The 17,682-nt window shown below is 38.0% G+C and overlaps 1 protein-coding gene across 1 annotated transcript in view; it reads right to left on the bottom strand.

Moving 5' to 3' along the window:
• LOC137501069 (zinc finger protein ZFP2-like) overlaps positions 1-14,109 on the bottom strand; it is a 45,489-nt gene extending 31,380 nt beyond the window's left edge. The window contains exons 1-2 of the mRNA XM_068227977.1: positions 13,906-14,109; positions 9,538-9,633 (exon numbers count right to left, since the gene is read on the bottom strand). Of these exons, the coding sequence (XP_068084078.1) occupies positions 9,538-9,633; positions 13,906-13,971 (162 nt within the window). The 5' untranslated portion in view covers positions 13,972-14,109. The remainder of the gene's footprint in view (positions 1-9,537; positions 9,634-13,905) is intronic.
• Between the last annotated feature and the right edge of the window lie 3,573 nt (positions 14,110-17,682).

Here is a 17,682-nt window from a genome sequence, read left to right as displayed (position 1 = left end):
CTTTTAAAGAACATTGACTTAAATTTATTCATATACTAATATCATTCCAAGTGATCCCTCCAATAACAACTCACAATATACCACTTAGTCATGCAGCTTGTTTCCTTTCCCCAAGTCTTACCAGCTCAAACTCTGCAAAATCTGTGTAAAATAATTTTTTTTGTCAGAAATCACCCACAAGAAATGGAGCTGCCTTCTGTGCATTATTTCTTGTTCTCTAATCAAGTAATCCTACTCTAATTGTGGCCTTGCTGGAGATATAAATGCCCACTACTTTACAACCCCTAAACAACCCCACATAATCAGTACAAGATCAAATAAAGCTTTGCCTACTATAATGCTCTTAATTCTATTTTCTAGAAAAATAACCACCCCTTTAGTCACTATTTTACCCAACTGAATTGCACTTATTTTTGTCAGTATTCTCCCATGACAGGCCCCATCAAAAGCCTTAGATAGGTAAATCATGATACAGTCCATTTGTCCTCCTGAATCTAAAATATCTGCTATATCTTGTTTGAATCCTGTATGTTGAAGAACAGTAGAATAACATTTCCTAAACCTGAACTATCTTCTTTTGAACCAGTTAGTAATTTTGTAAACATGTATAATATAATCATAAAGAATGCTTCCAAGAGCATGCATGCAACAACAGTCAAAATGAATAGACTGTAATTATTGGCATTATGTTTATCACTTTTATTTATACAACAACTCTTCATTTGATCAGTATACTTGCTTCATACAAACAGTAATCAATCAAGCACTACAGATATGTATACTGACTTTAGTATATCCCCAGAAATCTTATCAAATACAGCAGCACTTCTAATTTGAAAGTTCTGTATCGTATTGTCATTGCTTTGCTGGCGAGACCAAGTGTTTACAATACATTATGTCTTGTGGTATGTGCTAGAAAATTGTTGTTAATTCAATGATCTGTCACAGTCTTATCCTTCGCTTTGACCATAGGTATGAGTGATGCTAGTAGTGTCATTATTTATGCAGCCAATCCCTGCTATGCATGGTGTGAAAATGTTGCACATAGGGTTGGTAGTTCCATGGATTTCAGAGGGTTGGCAAAGTGATATGCAATAGCAACTTCTGGCTCAGTGAGGAAAGCAATGGGAAACTAATACACTCTTTATTTTCCCCAGTATTCCTCTTCGGTGATGCTTAGGCCATGTATGAGAACCAATGGTGGTGCTGCTGATGATCCAACCAGCCTTCAGACTGAGGACTGAACATACATACATCGTATTGTCGATGTCTTTTTAATCATAGGCCTATGTGGAAATGGGTGAAACTGTCATCTTTGTCAGATACTGCAGAAGGACATGACAATAACACTTTGCCTGTGCCTTCTTACTGATGGATGCAATGCCCATTTGCTCATGAACGGTGTATTTTTGTACGTGATACAGGAGTGCGATGCCCATCAACTTAGTATACATAAAAGGTGCAGGCTCGCACACCAATAAAGTCAACACCATTCCTGTTGGATGTACTCAGGTAGATTAGTTTATAGACATCGCCGACGGCATGAGATTTTTGGCCTTTCCAAAGCAAGCAAGACACAATCTAATTAAAATAACTATTCTTACATACATACATACATTATCATTATAGACTGTTATGCCTTTCAGCGTTCAGTCTGCAAGCCTCTGAGAATTTACTAAACGTCGCCATAATCCTCGATTTGCAACTAGTGTTGTGGCCTCATTTAGTTCTATACCTCTTGTCCTTAAATCGTTAGAAACCGAGTCTAACCATCGTCGTCTTGGTCTCCCTCTACTTCCCTTACCCTCCATAACAGAGTCCATTATTCTCCAAGGTAACCTATCCTCCTCCATTCGTCTCACATGACCCCACCAATGAAGCCGGTTTATGCGTACAGCTTCATCCATCGAGTTAATTCCTAAATTAGCCTTTATCTCCTCATTCCGAGTACCCTCCTGCCATTGTTCTCACCTGTTTGTACCAGCAATCATTCTTGCTACTTTCATGTCTGTTACTTCTAACTTATGAATAAGATATCCTGAGTCCACCCAGCTTTCGCCCCCGTAAAGCAAAGTTGGTCTGAAAACAGACCGATGTAAAGATAGTTTCGTCTGGGAGCTGACTTCCTTCTTACAGAATACTGATGATCGCAACTGCGAGCTCACTGCATTAGCTTTACTACACCTTGATTCAATCTCATTTACTATATTACCATCCCGGGAGAACACACAACCTAAATACTTGAAATTATCGACCTGTTCTAGCTTTGTATCACCAATCTGACGTTCAATTCTGTTGAATTTCTTACCTACTGACATCAATTTAGTCTTCGAGAGGCTAATTTTCATACCATACTCATTGCACCTATTTTCAAGTTCCAAGATTTTAGACTGCAGGCTTTTGGCACAATCTGCCATTAAGACCAAGTCGTCAGCATAGGCCAAACTGCTTACTACATTTCCACCTAACTGAATCCCTCCCTGCCGTTTTATACCTTTCAGCAGATGATCCATGTAAACTATGAACAGCAAAGGTGAAAGATTACAGCCTTGTCTAACTCCTGTAAGTACCCTGAACCAAGAACTCATTCTACCATCAATTCTCACTGAAGCCCAATTGTCAACATAAATGCCTTTGATTGATTTTAATAATCTACCTTTAATTCCATAGTCCCCCAGTATGGCGAACATCTTTTCCCTCGGTACCCTGTCATATGCTTTCTCTAGATCTATGAAACATAAACACAACTGCCTATTCCTCTCGTAGCATTTTTCAGTTACCTGGCGCATACTGAAAATCTGATCCTGACAGCCTCTCTGTGGTCTGAAACCACACTGGTTTTCATCCAACTTCCTCTCAACGACTGATCGCACCCTCCCTTCCAAGATGCCAGTGAATACTTTGCCTGGTATACTAATCAATGAGATACCTCAATAGCTGTTGCAATCCTTCCTGTTTCCTTGCTTATAGATAGGTGCAATTACTGCTTTTGTCCAATCTGAAGGTACCTTACCAACACTCCACGCTAATTTTACTACTCTATGAAGCCATTTCATCCCTGCCTTCCCACTATACTTCACCATTTCAGGTCTAATTTCATCTATTCCTGCTGCCTTATGACAATGGAGTTTATTTACTAACCTTTCCACTTCCTCAAGCATAATTTCACCAACATCATTTTCCTCCTCCCCATGAGCTTGGCTGTTTGCAACACCACCAGGATGATTTCCTTTTACACTGAGAAGATGTTCAAAATATTCCCTCCACCCCTCCAGTGATTCCCTGGGGTCTATTATGAGTTCACCTGAATTACTCAAAACACTGTTCATTTCCTTTTTCCCTCCCTTCCTAAGATTTTTTATTTCTGTCCAGAAAGGTTTCCCTGCTGCTTGACCTAGCCTTTCCAGGTTATTACCAAAATCTTCCCATGACTTCTTTTTGGATTCAACAACTATTTGTTTCGCTCTGTTTCTTTCATCTACGTACCAATCCCTGTTCGCCTCGGCCCTTGTTTGGAGCCATTTCTGATAAGCCTTCTTTTTACGTTTACAGGCTGCTCTCACTTCCTCATTCCACCAAGATGTTCGCCTTTTCCCATCTTTACAGACAGTTGTTCCTAGGCATTCCCTTGGTGTTTCTACTACAGCATCCCTGTATGCCACCCATTCACTTTCTATATCCTGAACCTGCTTACTGTCTACTGTTCGAAACTTCTCACTAATCATATCCATGTACTTCTGTCTAATTTCCTCGTCCTGGAGATTTTCTACCCTTATTCGTTTGCAGACAGATTTCACTTTCTCTACCCTAGGTCTAGAGATACTTAGTTCACTACAGATCAGATAGTGGTCTGTATCATCGAAAAATCCCCAAAAATCTCTTACATTCCTAACAGATTTCCTGAATTCAAAGTCTGTTAAGATATAGTCTATTATGGATCTGGTACCCCTAGCCTCCCATGTGTAGCGGTGAATAGCCTTATGCTTGAAGAATGTATTCGTAACAGCTAAACCCATACTAGCCCAGAAGTCCAGCAAACGCTTCCCATTCCCATTAGCTTCCATATCTTCGCCACATTTACCAATCACCCTTTCGTATCCTTCAGTTCTATTCCCAACTCTCGCATTGAAATCGCCCATTAGCACTATTCTATCCTTGCTGTTGACCCTGACCACGATGTCACTCAATGCTTCATAAAACTTGTCAACTTCATCCTCATCTGCACCCTCACATGGTGAATACACGGACACAATCCTTGTCTTAATTCCTCCCACTGACAAATCTACCCACATCATTCGCTCATTTATGTGCCTAACAGAAACTATGTTGCGTGCAATGGTATTCCTGATAAAGAGCCCTACCTCAGACTCTGCCCTTCCCTTTCTAACACCCGTCAAGTACACCTTATAATCTCCTATCTCTTCCTCATTATCTCCCCTTACCCGAATATCACTTACTCCTAGAACATCCAGGTGCATCCTCTTTGTTGACTCAAGCAGTTCTACCTTCTTTCTTACATAAGCCCCATTAATATTGATAGCTCCCCATCGAATTCCATTTCGTTCGCCATGTTGTTTCCAAGGAGTCCCTCGCCTGTCAAATGGGAGTGGGACTCCATTACTCCCATAGGTCCGAGGCTTGCTTAAAGTGTTCTGAGCTCGGTAAATTCATGAAGCCGGATGCTGCCTTACTTGCACATAGTCCAAGTGAGGATCTCTCCTCTAACGGGTTATGGACCACCGGTGAATTGTATAGTCCTAGCCGCCTGAGCACAAGGAGGGCCACGGCTCAGAATATGTCCGCGATGCCCACTCCCATTCCATAGCAACTGGTATCCCGACTCTCAGGACCACTTACTAGGCCACTCAGCCGTTGCCCATGGTTCACGAACTAAGACGTGACTACAGTAACCCACAAACATGAACCATTCTTCAATTATAAAATACATGCTGAAGTCATATGTTGCTACATATGATGATTTTTGGGGCACAACGCCTGTCAGCACACAAATTTCCAAACACTGTTATGCCTACATTCTTTTTAGAGGTTGCGGTACATTGAAGATTTTCCCTCTGACTCCAAGGTACTTTCCCGAAACTTTAAGAAACAGAAAACCTGCCTCGTCTGCATTGAACATCCTGCTTGGATCTTCCATAATTGATCTTACATCCGCAAGATTCCACGACAGTCCCACAACGAACCATGTATTCGCTCATCCGGGGTAGCAGCTCTGTCCTAGCTAAAGTGTTCAGCCATCTCGTAAAACATCTGAACCAGGTTTTACCAGGTCCTTGATGCCTAAATAGTGTGCTCCTTCGTTATGACTGCACAATTTGCTGAACAGTGTCACGTAAATTATTTTTCTTCAACAGAAATCCCGTCTTGGACATGTTGATTATTAATTAAAAAGTGCACTCTATTCTCGTGGACTCAGGAACGGCTTCCAGCAAATGGCAGTCTGAATCTTCTGAAGCCCAGATAGATTGTCAATTAACATTGTTAAAGGGACCTGCTATGTTATAGATGCTTGCATTTTGGACATCATACCAGACTCAACCTGTTGAACAGCTTCAGTCACGGCAGATACGTATACTGACACATTTTCATCTTTTCAACAGGTTTAAATTATGGCTTTTGGGACATTTCGCCAGTTGGGCTTCTTAAGTTTGACCATTGTCAAACCTCTGAACACTAGTTAAGGAAAATAAGCAAGAATTGCAAAAACAAAATTTTCTGTTTTCTAGTTTTAAATGGATAAAATGTAATAAAAATGTATTTTTCCCAAAGAGTGGGGGGGCAACTGCCCCCGCACATCCCTTGTTGTTGCCACGACTTCATCTGCCAATGACGAAAACCCTTGGAAAAGGACAGGATTGTTAAATAAAGTGATTAGAACAATGTACGACATCAAGCAGACACAGGACATCATAAAAGAAATCTAACTATACCAGTTGAGGGTTCAAATTCAGGCCCTCTCAAGTTAGCGATAGACGGCTCAGCAGTCACGAGCACCGAAATAAATTTTTGTACTGAATGAACCTCAGTTATCAAACGACCTTTCGATATTATAAAAAATAAGTCAAATGGAAGATATGTGAAAACTCACAACACAAGAAATTAATGAACATTTATGTATGTTAATACAACCTGTTCTTTAAAAGATACACTCTGAAGACAGTACTTTACCGGCAAAAACAGATAATCACAGATACACTGCACCTTAGTATCAATACGACCTCATTCAATTCCTGCCAACACCAAAGTTCTGAGACATCCGCACACTCGCTAACATGGTAACGACTTCGACCTATCGATTGATATAAAACTATATTTAGAGGGGTGAATTTAGAAATCTCAGATATTACGTTAACTTACCGATATCTTTATATTGCAACAAGATGTGTGAAATGTTTGATTTTTAAAGGGCATTTGATATATAGTGCCATTACCTTACTTCAAGATGTGAACATTTTGTGCTGGAAATAATTAACTAGTGTTAAATGCAACATGTCAACTTAAGGTATCTCCAACTTAATTATGTGAAATTTGCTATTAGGACCAAGTAATCCATGAATGACACAACATACTGTCATAATAATTGGCATATGACTGTTCTTATGTGGCAGTATAAAACTTATCTTGAAGAATTGGATAATGTTCATTTAAAGTTCTCAGCAGTGTAATATTCATAGCTTAATATATGTTTTTTTTTTTTTGAAACGGAGTGGTCTATTCATGAAGTTGATCACCTAGGGGTCCCTACTAGTTGTCTGCAAATGTAATACAAGGATCATCGTAATTCTGTTCCGAAGTGGATACCAAAGTGAGTTCATTTTTGAAGATTTATTTGGTAACTTGCCTTGTCATTTATTGTAAATTTTATTTTTATTCTCTTACTTTATTTACGGTCCAGTTTCATCTGATTCTTTTCTTTGCCTGACACCACAATTTTCATTTTTGTGAGATGTTGCCTTACGATTAAATAATGCATGCCTTACCATCGTACTGTTGTTGGTAGTGGTGATTAATGAATTTAGAGACCTGCAACAATGGTTATGATGTATGCTTGTGTTGGTTATTTAATGTATCAAAACTTGGTCATGGTTATTATTTTACTTAATTTTCCAGGATTTTACGTATTTCATTTTCTGCTTTCTGGTTAAAATTAATTCAGATTCCCTTATTTTAAATTTCATTTCATCAATTCCTATTTTCACCTTGTATATCCTTAATTTATCTATCTGCTTCATACTATTTTTTCCCTCAGTTCTCCCCTTGTGCATGTTTTATATTTTTATTGGCTTGCAGATACCCATCAATATTCGCTCAAGTTCCTTTCTCGTTAAAAACAAGTATGTGATAAGGTTTGGTCTAAATAAATTCTTATCTAAGTCAATGTAATTTAACTGGGTAAAATATAGGGACACTCTTGCCCGGAAATTGTATACATGAGCAGTATTGTTCATTGTGCACATGAAACAAATTAGTTCCTGTAAATATGAAGGCTACTCATAATTCTACAAATTTCAATACCAAGCTTGGGAGATACTGAAATTTTAAACATGTAAGTCATTTCTGTGGTTTACAACCCACTCAAACTTCTATTACCATAACTGACACCTTTTTTTTTTTTTTTTTGCTAGCTGCTTTACGTCGCACCGACACAGATAGGTCTTATGGCGATGATGGGACAGGAAAGGGCTAGGAGTGGGAAGGAAGCGGCCATGACCTTAATTAAGGTATAGCCCCAGCATCATTTTCCTGGTGTGAAAATGGGAAACCACGGAAAACCATTTTCAGGGCTACCGACAGTGGGGTTCGAACCTACTATCTCCCGAATACTGGATACTGACACCTAAATTATGTCTGCAGTATACCACTTTAAGAAGTCCGATATCCAAGATGATTTCCTCTTAATTTAAAATCTTTCTAGACACTATTTATTTTAAATTCTAGAAGTTTTAATTTTATTTTTAAATCTTTTATTTATCCACCCACCGTTCTTATTATTACATTCAATTTTAATCTTTAAACTATGGATATGTTGTTATTTCTGGTAACTACTCTATTTCGTGTACTGTGTAAGATCCACTCCTCAGTTGCAGTCATTAAAACTTGGTACCTTCCCAGATATTCCATCACTTCCAGTCCTCTCCTGTGCTTTGTGGCATTCCTCAGAAGTAGGTGTGATGTTCGCATTGGGATAACCGCAGAAGTTTCTTGTTGTTGTGCTCACAATTTTTGTGTTGTGTGCTCACTTGTTTTGCTGCCTTACATTGTTGTAAACAACCGATTGAGTGAAATTGAAGTTCACACTTCATATTGAATTTGAACACTGCACTCAAATTTTGCATTAATGTTAAGTAGGAACCTATGAACTTATATTAGAACTATAAACCAAATCACAGATCAAAAAGGCAATCTTTATATCAGCAGAGGACTGAACAATGCCCAAATTCTAGTGGAGTCAAAATACACATCTATCTACTTCATCGTGACACTCCACTCTTAAACACACTCTAATTCAAAGAGAAAATTTTTGCATCCCATCTGCAAAAGGGACAGTAAAGAAGCCACACTTGTGCACGTCACAAGTGTTGCAAGTTAAAAGCTGATACTTCTATACAATTAATGTAAAATATAACACGGGACATGTAACTCCAGCGCACCCATTCCTAAACACTGCAATAGACTATTCTGGGCCACTGGTCATAAAAAAATGTAGTGAGGTCGAACAAGAACACACTGCCTAGCTACCACGGCTGTCTACATAGATATGATACCTGATCTGACCACAACTCCATTTTTCATTCTCTTCATCGACTTCATTCTCATGGAAGTCAAGCCCTGAACATTCACAGCGATAATGGCAAGAACTTCTTTGGAGCAGCTAAAGAACTCAAAGCAATTCTGCAAGACAATCCTCAGAAAAAACAATACTTCACTGCAACTGCAGGCATGGACCTGACATGGCATTTCATCCCTACTGCAGGATCCCACTTTAGTGAAATCTGTGAAACAGCTGTCAAGAGACTGATATATCACCTCAGACGTGTGATAGGTACTTATTGCTTTACCTACAACGAACTGACCACTCTTGAAAAACATACATACTCTCAACATAGCTAAATAATAACCCTTCCAACAATTCTTACCTAACTACCACATTTTGTTGCATAATTAACGCCCATGCATAATTTACGCATCCAAGTATTTTTCCTCGGCAGTAATAAAAGGATGTACATGATAGTAACTGTGTGTTTGAAGATATTTACGCAGTCAAAAGTATTAGTAGCAATAATGCCAGTTCCCAAATGATATACATTAGAGGTCTTTGGAGCCATCCCATCTACTATGTCATAACTATTGCAAGATCTTGGAACAAATTAAATGAAATATGAAAATTAGGCAAGTAAACAGTCAAACTTATAAAAAAGTATATTTTATATAGTACTGTCAATCACACACATCGAAATGAAGGATCAACCACTGATATCTGATGAGCCACATTCTAACCTATCAAATTATGTACATTACCTCAAATGAACAATCCTCTGTTGTCTCTGGCTCTGTTAACTCTGATTTGGCTTCTTTTTTCAGAGTTATAATTTGTGTTACATGTTCAATAGTTTCCTGTGGAAAAGAAGATACATTAGGTAGGCATGTAACACACTTCTACATAAACAGTCACAAACAAAAGAGCATGGTAATTCATTACCTGCTACTTTTTACAATTATTTTTAAATTAAGCTAATGTTTACGGAAGGTTTCTACCAGGAGACAATTCTTAAAACCAAAGGCTGTATTGAGATTGGTGTTACTATCCTTGATCACACCTAATGTCATGGAAAGAACAAAAATGTTATCCAAATCTAAACTGAGAAAAGTTTTCTAGGCATACCAGAAGATATATTGCAACCTACCAGAGATGGAATTGGAGCCATTATGCACAGAATTTGAAAGTCAGCAGTCAGAGACATAAACACTAAATCATATGAACTGTTTTTATATGTCCAATCACATTAAAAAAATGTTAAGAGGTTGTTTCAGCCACTTAAAAGTGTTAAAACTGTTCTAAATCTGTTGACATATAGTGGGAGATATAAATCTTACATACTCAGCATAGAGTTTGTTTACAGACAGATTAAACTAATGAACTCGGATGACGAGCAACGCCCGCTTGCGTGCACATGGCCCACAACTCTGGTGACTAGTTGGGCCCGCGCATTGCCAATGCTCAGAGATCTTTCTACAGTCCACTCAGTTTGTAACAGATGGCTCATGCATTAAGATTTTCATGTACTAGAAGGTTGGCGCGAGGGTATGTCGAAATTTCCCCTTGTTTGACCTTCACACCATGTGTATAAGGTGACTCGGAAGTATTTCAAATTCCTTTTAAACCATTAGTCAATATGGCAACTAGCAGTGTGCGCGTTTCTGAACACAAACGATTATTGAAGTTAATTAACAGTGTTTTAAATAGTGTCAGTGAAGGTCTTCAGGAATTAGAAGACGATAATTTGTGTGAGGAAGTGTTGAGTGTAAATAGTGGTAATGAGTCAGGAAATGTATATATCACTAGTGACTCAGAGAGTGATGATGAGCAAAACCATGAGACCAGGCCTCCACAACTAATCTATAACACAAGAATATCATTTAAGGTGAATACATGTATTCATTCACCTAATGACAAAATTTCATGTTAATATCTTGTACAGTTTTCTTTTCAACAATATATTTTCCATGTGCTGCACAAACAACTCCTCCACTGGGATTTGAATTTGAGTCAGTGTGACATGCAGGGGTATTTAAATGAGAGTCCAATGCATTAAAATATCTTAAAATATCTGAAGCTCATTCTGTACTCTGGTTTTGCTGAGCCTCAAAAGTGCTACAAACTGCCTTAATACAGTTCCATTTCAATCAACATAATTCAATGCTTCCAAGTATAAAAATTTTAAAAAAACATGAAAGAAGCAGGCAAATCAGTCATATTCCAGGGAAAGACTTTATGTGGGCCACACTCAAAGCAACTACAAATGAAATGTTTTATGACAAGGATATTACATAGTGTTCTGTGAAGAACTGTAGGGATGAGAACACCATCAGTCCAGAGCCAGCAATGCTGGCAATTACATCTGCTGTTTCAGAGCCTCTTTCATTATCCACTAGGATGTGATGAATGGAGGACAAAATGAACATTTGGAGGGCATTCATTTCTTATTATATGAAAGTCTTTAACAGATACAAGTCTTTTGACATTCAATGTATCATTTAGAAAAAAGTTGTTTCTGATAATGGCATACATTTCTTTGATATTTTTACAAGAGGCAGCAGACTGACATGCAGGAATTCAGTATAACTACAGACATGTGCTGGGATAATTCAGCTTCTTCAAATACCTCCAGACTGAACACAAGTCTCACTTGCCAACATGAAATTAGCATGTCATCACTTTACCCTCTGAGCTGTAAGATGTAGGGACACTGAACTGAAAGACACACACTCAGAAGATCGCAATGGACTGACTTTAGAGTAGCAATAAACAGAGCAAGGAAAAATTTTTGACTGCAACCCCGTCTTCAATATAGTGTTTGCTTTAGACATGATATACAGTGACAGTATTTTACTTTGTGCTCACCCAACATTAGTAACATTGTATAGAAGTTTAAATGATGAAAATCTTACCTGGAATGTCTTTTGGAGGAAAAATATGTTCACTATGATAACCAGGGACCTGTAAGCCATAACTTAATTAAATCTAGCACCAACCATTGTCCATCAATTCAGCAGCTAGTAGCATTGCAATTGGCTGACATGAAAGGAAATTATGTCAATGCCACAAAGATACCTTTAGCAAACCATGCAGAATAAAGACAACCACACAACCTTCTGGAATCCATATCAATAACCTACTACAGTAAAGAGAAAACAATTCACAGTCAATCAATGCATACTTAGCACATGAAAGGCTCTGAAGCCTCGATCTTCAGACACTGCCTATCATGACTTTGTCACTAGCTGGATCTAACAAGGCTCCTTCACTATCAAACACAAAATATCCATTCAGCTTTTTACCACTATCAAACATAATATGTACTGCTGTGAAAATGAAAACCTACAACCTGTTTTCCAGTCAGAGACCAGTTCAGGCATGGAATGAATGGACCCCCCCATCTTCGTGCGAGAATAGAAATTGTACCCACTGCCGAAACTTGTCGCACTCCTCTGAGGCAAAGATTAATGACTGACAAATGAAATGATATTGGAGAGTTGTTATGATCTCTCCACTACATATTCTGTATAAATCCTACCTTTACCTGCCACATTTTCTTCAACCACTCTGCTGCGGACTTTCACTCTTTACTGCTGTGCTCGCCCGCCGTCATCTACTCTGCTGAACATGTGACTGTGACGTCATCTCCTTCTGATGCCGAGGCCTTCTCCTCCTATTCCGTGCGTGCCTGAGTAACATTTACCAACACATGATTGTGACACTGTCATTTATGGAGCGTGCTGGCATTCTAATACCATATACTTCTAGACTTTTCCATTCTTCTTTATACTCTCTGCTTAATAACTACTGACAGCTTGGTGAGCAAGAACTATGAATTTCTTATTTTGACTTTAGATTTTTCATTAGGCTATCTGGCCTCTGTCCAATTTTTTCTCTTGTAAGCATATACTGGCATTTAAAGTTATGCATGCAGATTTCATACTAATTTTTTTTAAATGGACTATACTTTCAACTATAAGAACTGTAATCAGGATAACTCTAATGGTGTGCTTGCGACGTCTATCACCTGTTCTGCACCTGTGAAACATTTTTTGCAATTACTACCCACAGAAGTGAATCTTTTCTCTAGTTTCGATCTCTACTTCCTTTCCCTTTTTTTGTATTTTTCTTCATTCTTACCCTGCATTCTTCGATTGGAGTTCTTTCTTTATTAACTATGCCTCGCTCTTATTACCTCTGGTTCTCACCATTCGTAATTCTTTTCTTGAGCTTCTTAAACTTTTGGATATTTTCAATGTGGAATATTTTGCTCGCCTTCTAAACTTTTCTTTTTGCTATTGTTAACCAAAATTTTTATCTGGTGTTTCCTATCTTATGACAGATGTTTATTTATTGAATTTGTTGATTATTAAATATATTTATTTACCTTGTTTACATTTGCTACTCTCTCTTGTTCCTTTTCAATTCCTCAGGGGGCTCATTACTTTCTTGCTGTACATTTGGTTACTACTACCTATATCTCTCATATGCTGCTTTTCTACTTTACGTTTGTACATATTTACTCACCCAAATATTACATATTGCTAGTTGCTAGCAAAGCATTACAACTTTGGTACTATACCACTACAGAGTGTGGCTGGAATGAAAGATGACAGAAAAAAATGGAGTACTCGGAAATAATCCTGTCCTGCCTCCGCTTCGTCCAGCACAAATCTCACATAGAGTGAATGGTATTTTAATCACGGAACACAGCAGTGAGGGGCCGACACACTGCCGCCTGAGCCACAGTGGCATAGAATGCACTGCTGTTTCCCAAGTACATGCTAGAGCCCAACTGGCCACTTTGTGTACCTAATCTGGGGGCTTATGCTACCAAAATCTTCTTGCTTACCCATGAACAATGATTTTTTCACCAGCCAGACCCAAATATGTACACCAATACTGCTGTTTGTAGTTCCTAAGCGTTGGCAGCCTTGTGTAGTGTGCTGTCACATATTTTCAGATAAAGAAACGTATCAGAGACATAACAAACCTAAATGCTCATGCTGCAAGTGTTGACTGCTGGTATTAATATTGGGTAAGCATAGTAAATTTTGCACCTGCCAAATTTATTCACCTACTAAGGGTTAACTTCAGATCCCTGTAAAATTATCTGGAATGAGACTTACAAGTGAAGCATTTCCTGTTCCTTCAAGCCAGGCTGGTTCATCTTTGATCTTTGTTTCCTGGTCCATTTCGCACTGCAAGTGAAGTTGTTAGAAGGTACTGGGATTGCTGTTTACTTCCAATGAACTTACACTGAAAAACAAACCAGAAAAATATATTAAGGTTTTGCTGAAATTATTATCTAAGTTATATCTCAACAGACTAAGCAACAAGCCAGTAATATTACATAATTTTCAATATCATGATCATAGCAAGAAAAACTCAAATTTTACATGAATGTTGATTTTGTGATCATACCTATAGAGCCATAATTTCTGAATGACCGATACTACGATCATAGGCAAGGACCTCCAGTTATAAACAACTGTCAATACAGTGACCACTTTCATAGGATATCTAATTGAACATGACTGATGATATCGTGATCCTTGCCACCAACCCGCAATTTTACATGACAGCTGACATTGCAATCATACAGTTCTACATAGAAATGAAACCACAGCAAAATGAGTTTTCAATTTAAAAATTAAAGGTAACTAACTGAAGCTAACTGAACAATTCCCAGTGCCTTGAGATGTGTTCTATCAAACTTTTCCTTCTTAGAATCACATTTTCACAAAATGTCCCCTCAGCTAGCTGATTTACTATGAGCTGATTGCAGAAACGGTGTTTAGACGATATCTACGGTTAAACAGTATCTAACTATGGCTGCCGTATTTCAGAGACGTTATTTATCACTTAGACACTGTCCAAAGTCAATGTTCAAGACGCCATGTTTAAGCACTGCTGAGAGCACTGTTTAACCTCAAAATAGGAGCGAATCGCAGTCGTTGGTTGTTTACTATGGACCATGTAAATTATATCGCTATGTTGAGACGGTTCAGGAGAGAAATGTTAGACAGCCTCCTGTACGTCAACTACGAGATCAGAGCAATCATTTTGAAATGTACAGGGAGGCAAAATTTAAAACACGATTTCGCTTTTCAAAGGAAACAGTAAGGGAATTGTTGCGCGACGTGGGAGAATTAATCAACCACGACACAAGAGATAGCCCATTATCTGTCATCCTGCAGCTCCTTCTGACTTTAAGATACTTAGCAAACAATTACTTTTATGCTATGAACAGTGATTCAGTAAATGTCAATGCAGCAACTGTGTACCGGACGGTGAATTGTGTTGTAACTGCCATCAATAGTTTGAGGAGAAGATTTATCAACTTCCCTAACAACGATGAGCTACCTGCTATCAGGAATGATCTTGCTGTCCTTTCCAGGTAAATAGACCTAATCTTCCTCTGTGGATTGAATGTAATGATCATCTCTGTAATGTGTGAGCTCATAAAAGTGTTATCCATTTACACTGAGGAAAATAATTGTTAATATTTCTAAGGATAAATTTCCCTGAATAATAGGTGCCACTGAATGTACTCATGCCACAATAACTTGTCTCACTAAATTTATAAAAGGTGTATTTTTACCCCACCTATTCAATAGAATTAATTCCATGGTTATGCTGTTAAATAAACATAGAAATTACTACATTTAAAGGGACATGTTTCGCTCTTCTTTTATTGGGCATCATCAGCCTTATATAATCTTAAAATAAGCATTGGTCAGAGGACATTATCACTTATAACTTATGAAACTTGAAGTGTGATTTCTTAATAGTTATGACACTGTGGAATAATTGTTATAAAATAAGGATGTTGAGACATAACATATACAACATATGCTAAAATCACTTTATACAATATAAAATGTTTGTCTAAAAAGAAAAGAATTTTTCGTCATATCAATTCTAAAAACAACACATGTCCGACACTGAAGTGGATACTCTTTGTAGAAAGTTTGAACATACGCATTGCATGGAGGTCAGATATCGAACACAAGACCTGAATAAACAAGATTATTATGACAATACACAAAAGCTAAGGTTGAATTCTGTTTTTTATGTAAAACACAAGAGCTAAAAATATTGGTCGGAAAAAGGCGAACAATTTAAGGTTACATTATTAAGTTGATTAGTCAAAAATTATCGTAAGATAACTAATGCAAGAAGACGTTGATATGTTGGGTGAAGTCGCTGCTGGTACGAGTATATCAGACTATTTGACAGTCTCATGAATGTGTGGTCCCTTTAGAAGATGTAGAACACCGTAGAAAAGAATGTGGTTACACTCTAATGAAACAAAAAAGAGCTTGACGGTGTGTGTTTAAATCGTATGTGAAATCTTAAGAAATATGTGTTATGTAAAATGGACACTTACTCGCTCGCCGTAAACTATGTCCGTGTTAATGCATCAGCAGCGTTAGTCTGTCTTGAGTTCCTACTCCTTGTGTTGTAACGATGCTGTAGAGGTGGTGGGGAATCCTGAGGGCAAGCGGAGTTAGGCGGAGCTTTGCATGTAAGGCTTTTCAGGTGATTGCTCTATTAACCAGCGTTTTGTCTTAGGTCTGACACTAGACTCATCAGAGTGGGATGTGTCAGACCCTACACACAGACACTGGGGTATATGCAGGTGAACTTATCAGAAGCCCATTATAAGAGGCACAGTCTGATAACTGCATACGGGAGATAAATCTCCACAATGGAATTATTGCCCTATTGCCCGCCTAGCAATTCCGAATGGAAAATTCTAATTTCCCATGAAGGGAATTAGATATTTTTCACCAATAGAGCATGTCAAAAACAAATCAGATGTAAGGCTTTTCAGGTGTTTGCTCTATTAAACAGCGTTTCGTCTTAGGTCTGACACTAGACTCATCAGAGTGGGATGTGTCAGACCCTACCCACTGATGCTGGGGTGTATGCAGGTGAAATTATCAGAAGCCCATTATAAGAGGCACAGTCTGGTAACTGCATACAGGAGATAAATCTCCACAATGGAATTATTGCCCGCCCATCAATACCGAATGGAAAATTCTAAGTTCTCATGGAGGGAGTTATTTTTCACCAGTAGAGCATGTCACACATCCCACTCTGATGAGTCTAGTGTCAGACCTAAGATGAAATGCTGGTTAATAGAGCAAATGCCTGAAAAGCCTTACATCTGATCTGTTATTTAAACGCTCTATTGGTGAAAAATATCTAATTCCCTCCATGGGAACTTGGAATTTTTCATTTGGAGCTTTGCATGGCGATGTTAATGTGGGAGGGGGTTTGTTTGGAGGGGCAAATCTAGGCTTAGTATTTGGTGAGATAAGGGGAGCTTTTAATTCAACAGGTCTAAATATTCGTGATACTTCATTCTGGTTTGGGTAGACAGTTTTTAATAACTTAGGCGTGAAAGTATATAGGGGACTTCTGACTTCCGTATCATCATTAAGATTTTGATCTTTATTATATGTTTTGTCTAGAAAAATGTATATATTCTCTAATTCAATTAAAAGTTCACCTTTGCTTGTATTCCTGATTATTGTGAGATCCTTTTCAACTGAAGTGAAATGGTGTCCAGTTACCTTCATATGCGTGCTATTTGCCGAGTATTTATTGTGTTTTTCTGCATTGAAGTGTTCTAAGTACCTTTTATAGAAGCTTCGTCTGGTCTGTCCAACATATGAAATTCCACACTGAGAACATGTTGATCTGTATTCTTGTGAACCTGAATATTTATTATTATTATTATTGTTATTATTGTTGATTTTGTTATAACTGAAGAATATATTTTGAGTTGTGTTAGTTGTTCTAAAGGCTATGTTCATATTACATTTGTTGAAATTGTTAGCAATTTGGGGACAACTAATGTGAAAGTGGCATAATCAGTCCTTTTAGGTTTGTCG

Source organism: Anabrus simplex, chromosome 5 (genome assembly GCF_040414725.1).
Source record: "Anabrus simplex isolate iqAnaSimp1 chromosome 5, ASM4041472v1, whole genome shotgun sequence".
Lineage (NCBI taxonomy): Eukaryota > Metazoa > Arthropoda > Insecta > Orthoptera > Tettigoniidae > Anabrus > Anabrus simplex.
This window is presented reverse-complemented; position numbering and strand designations above follow the sequence as displayed.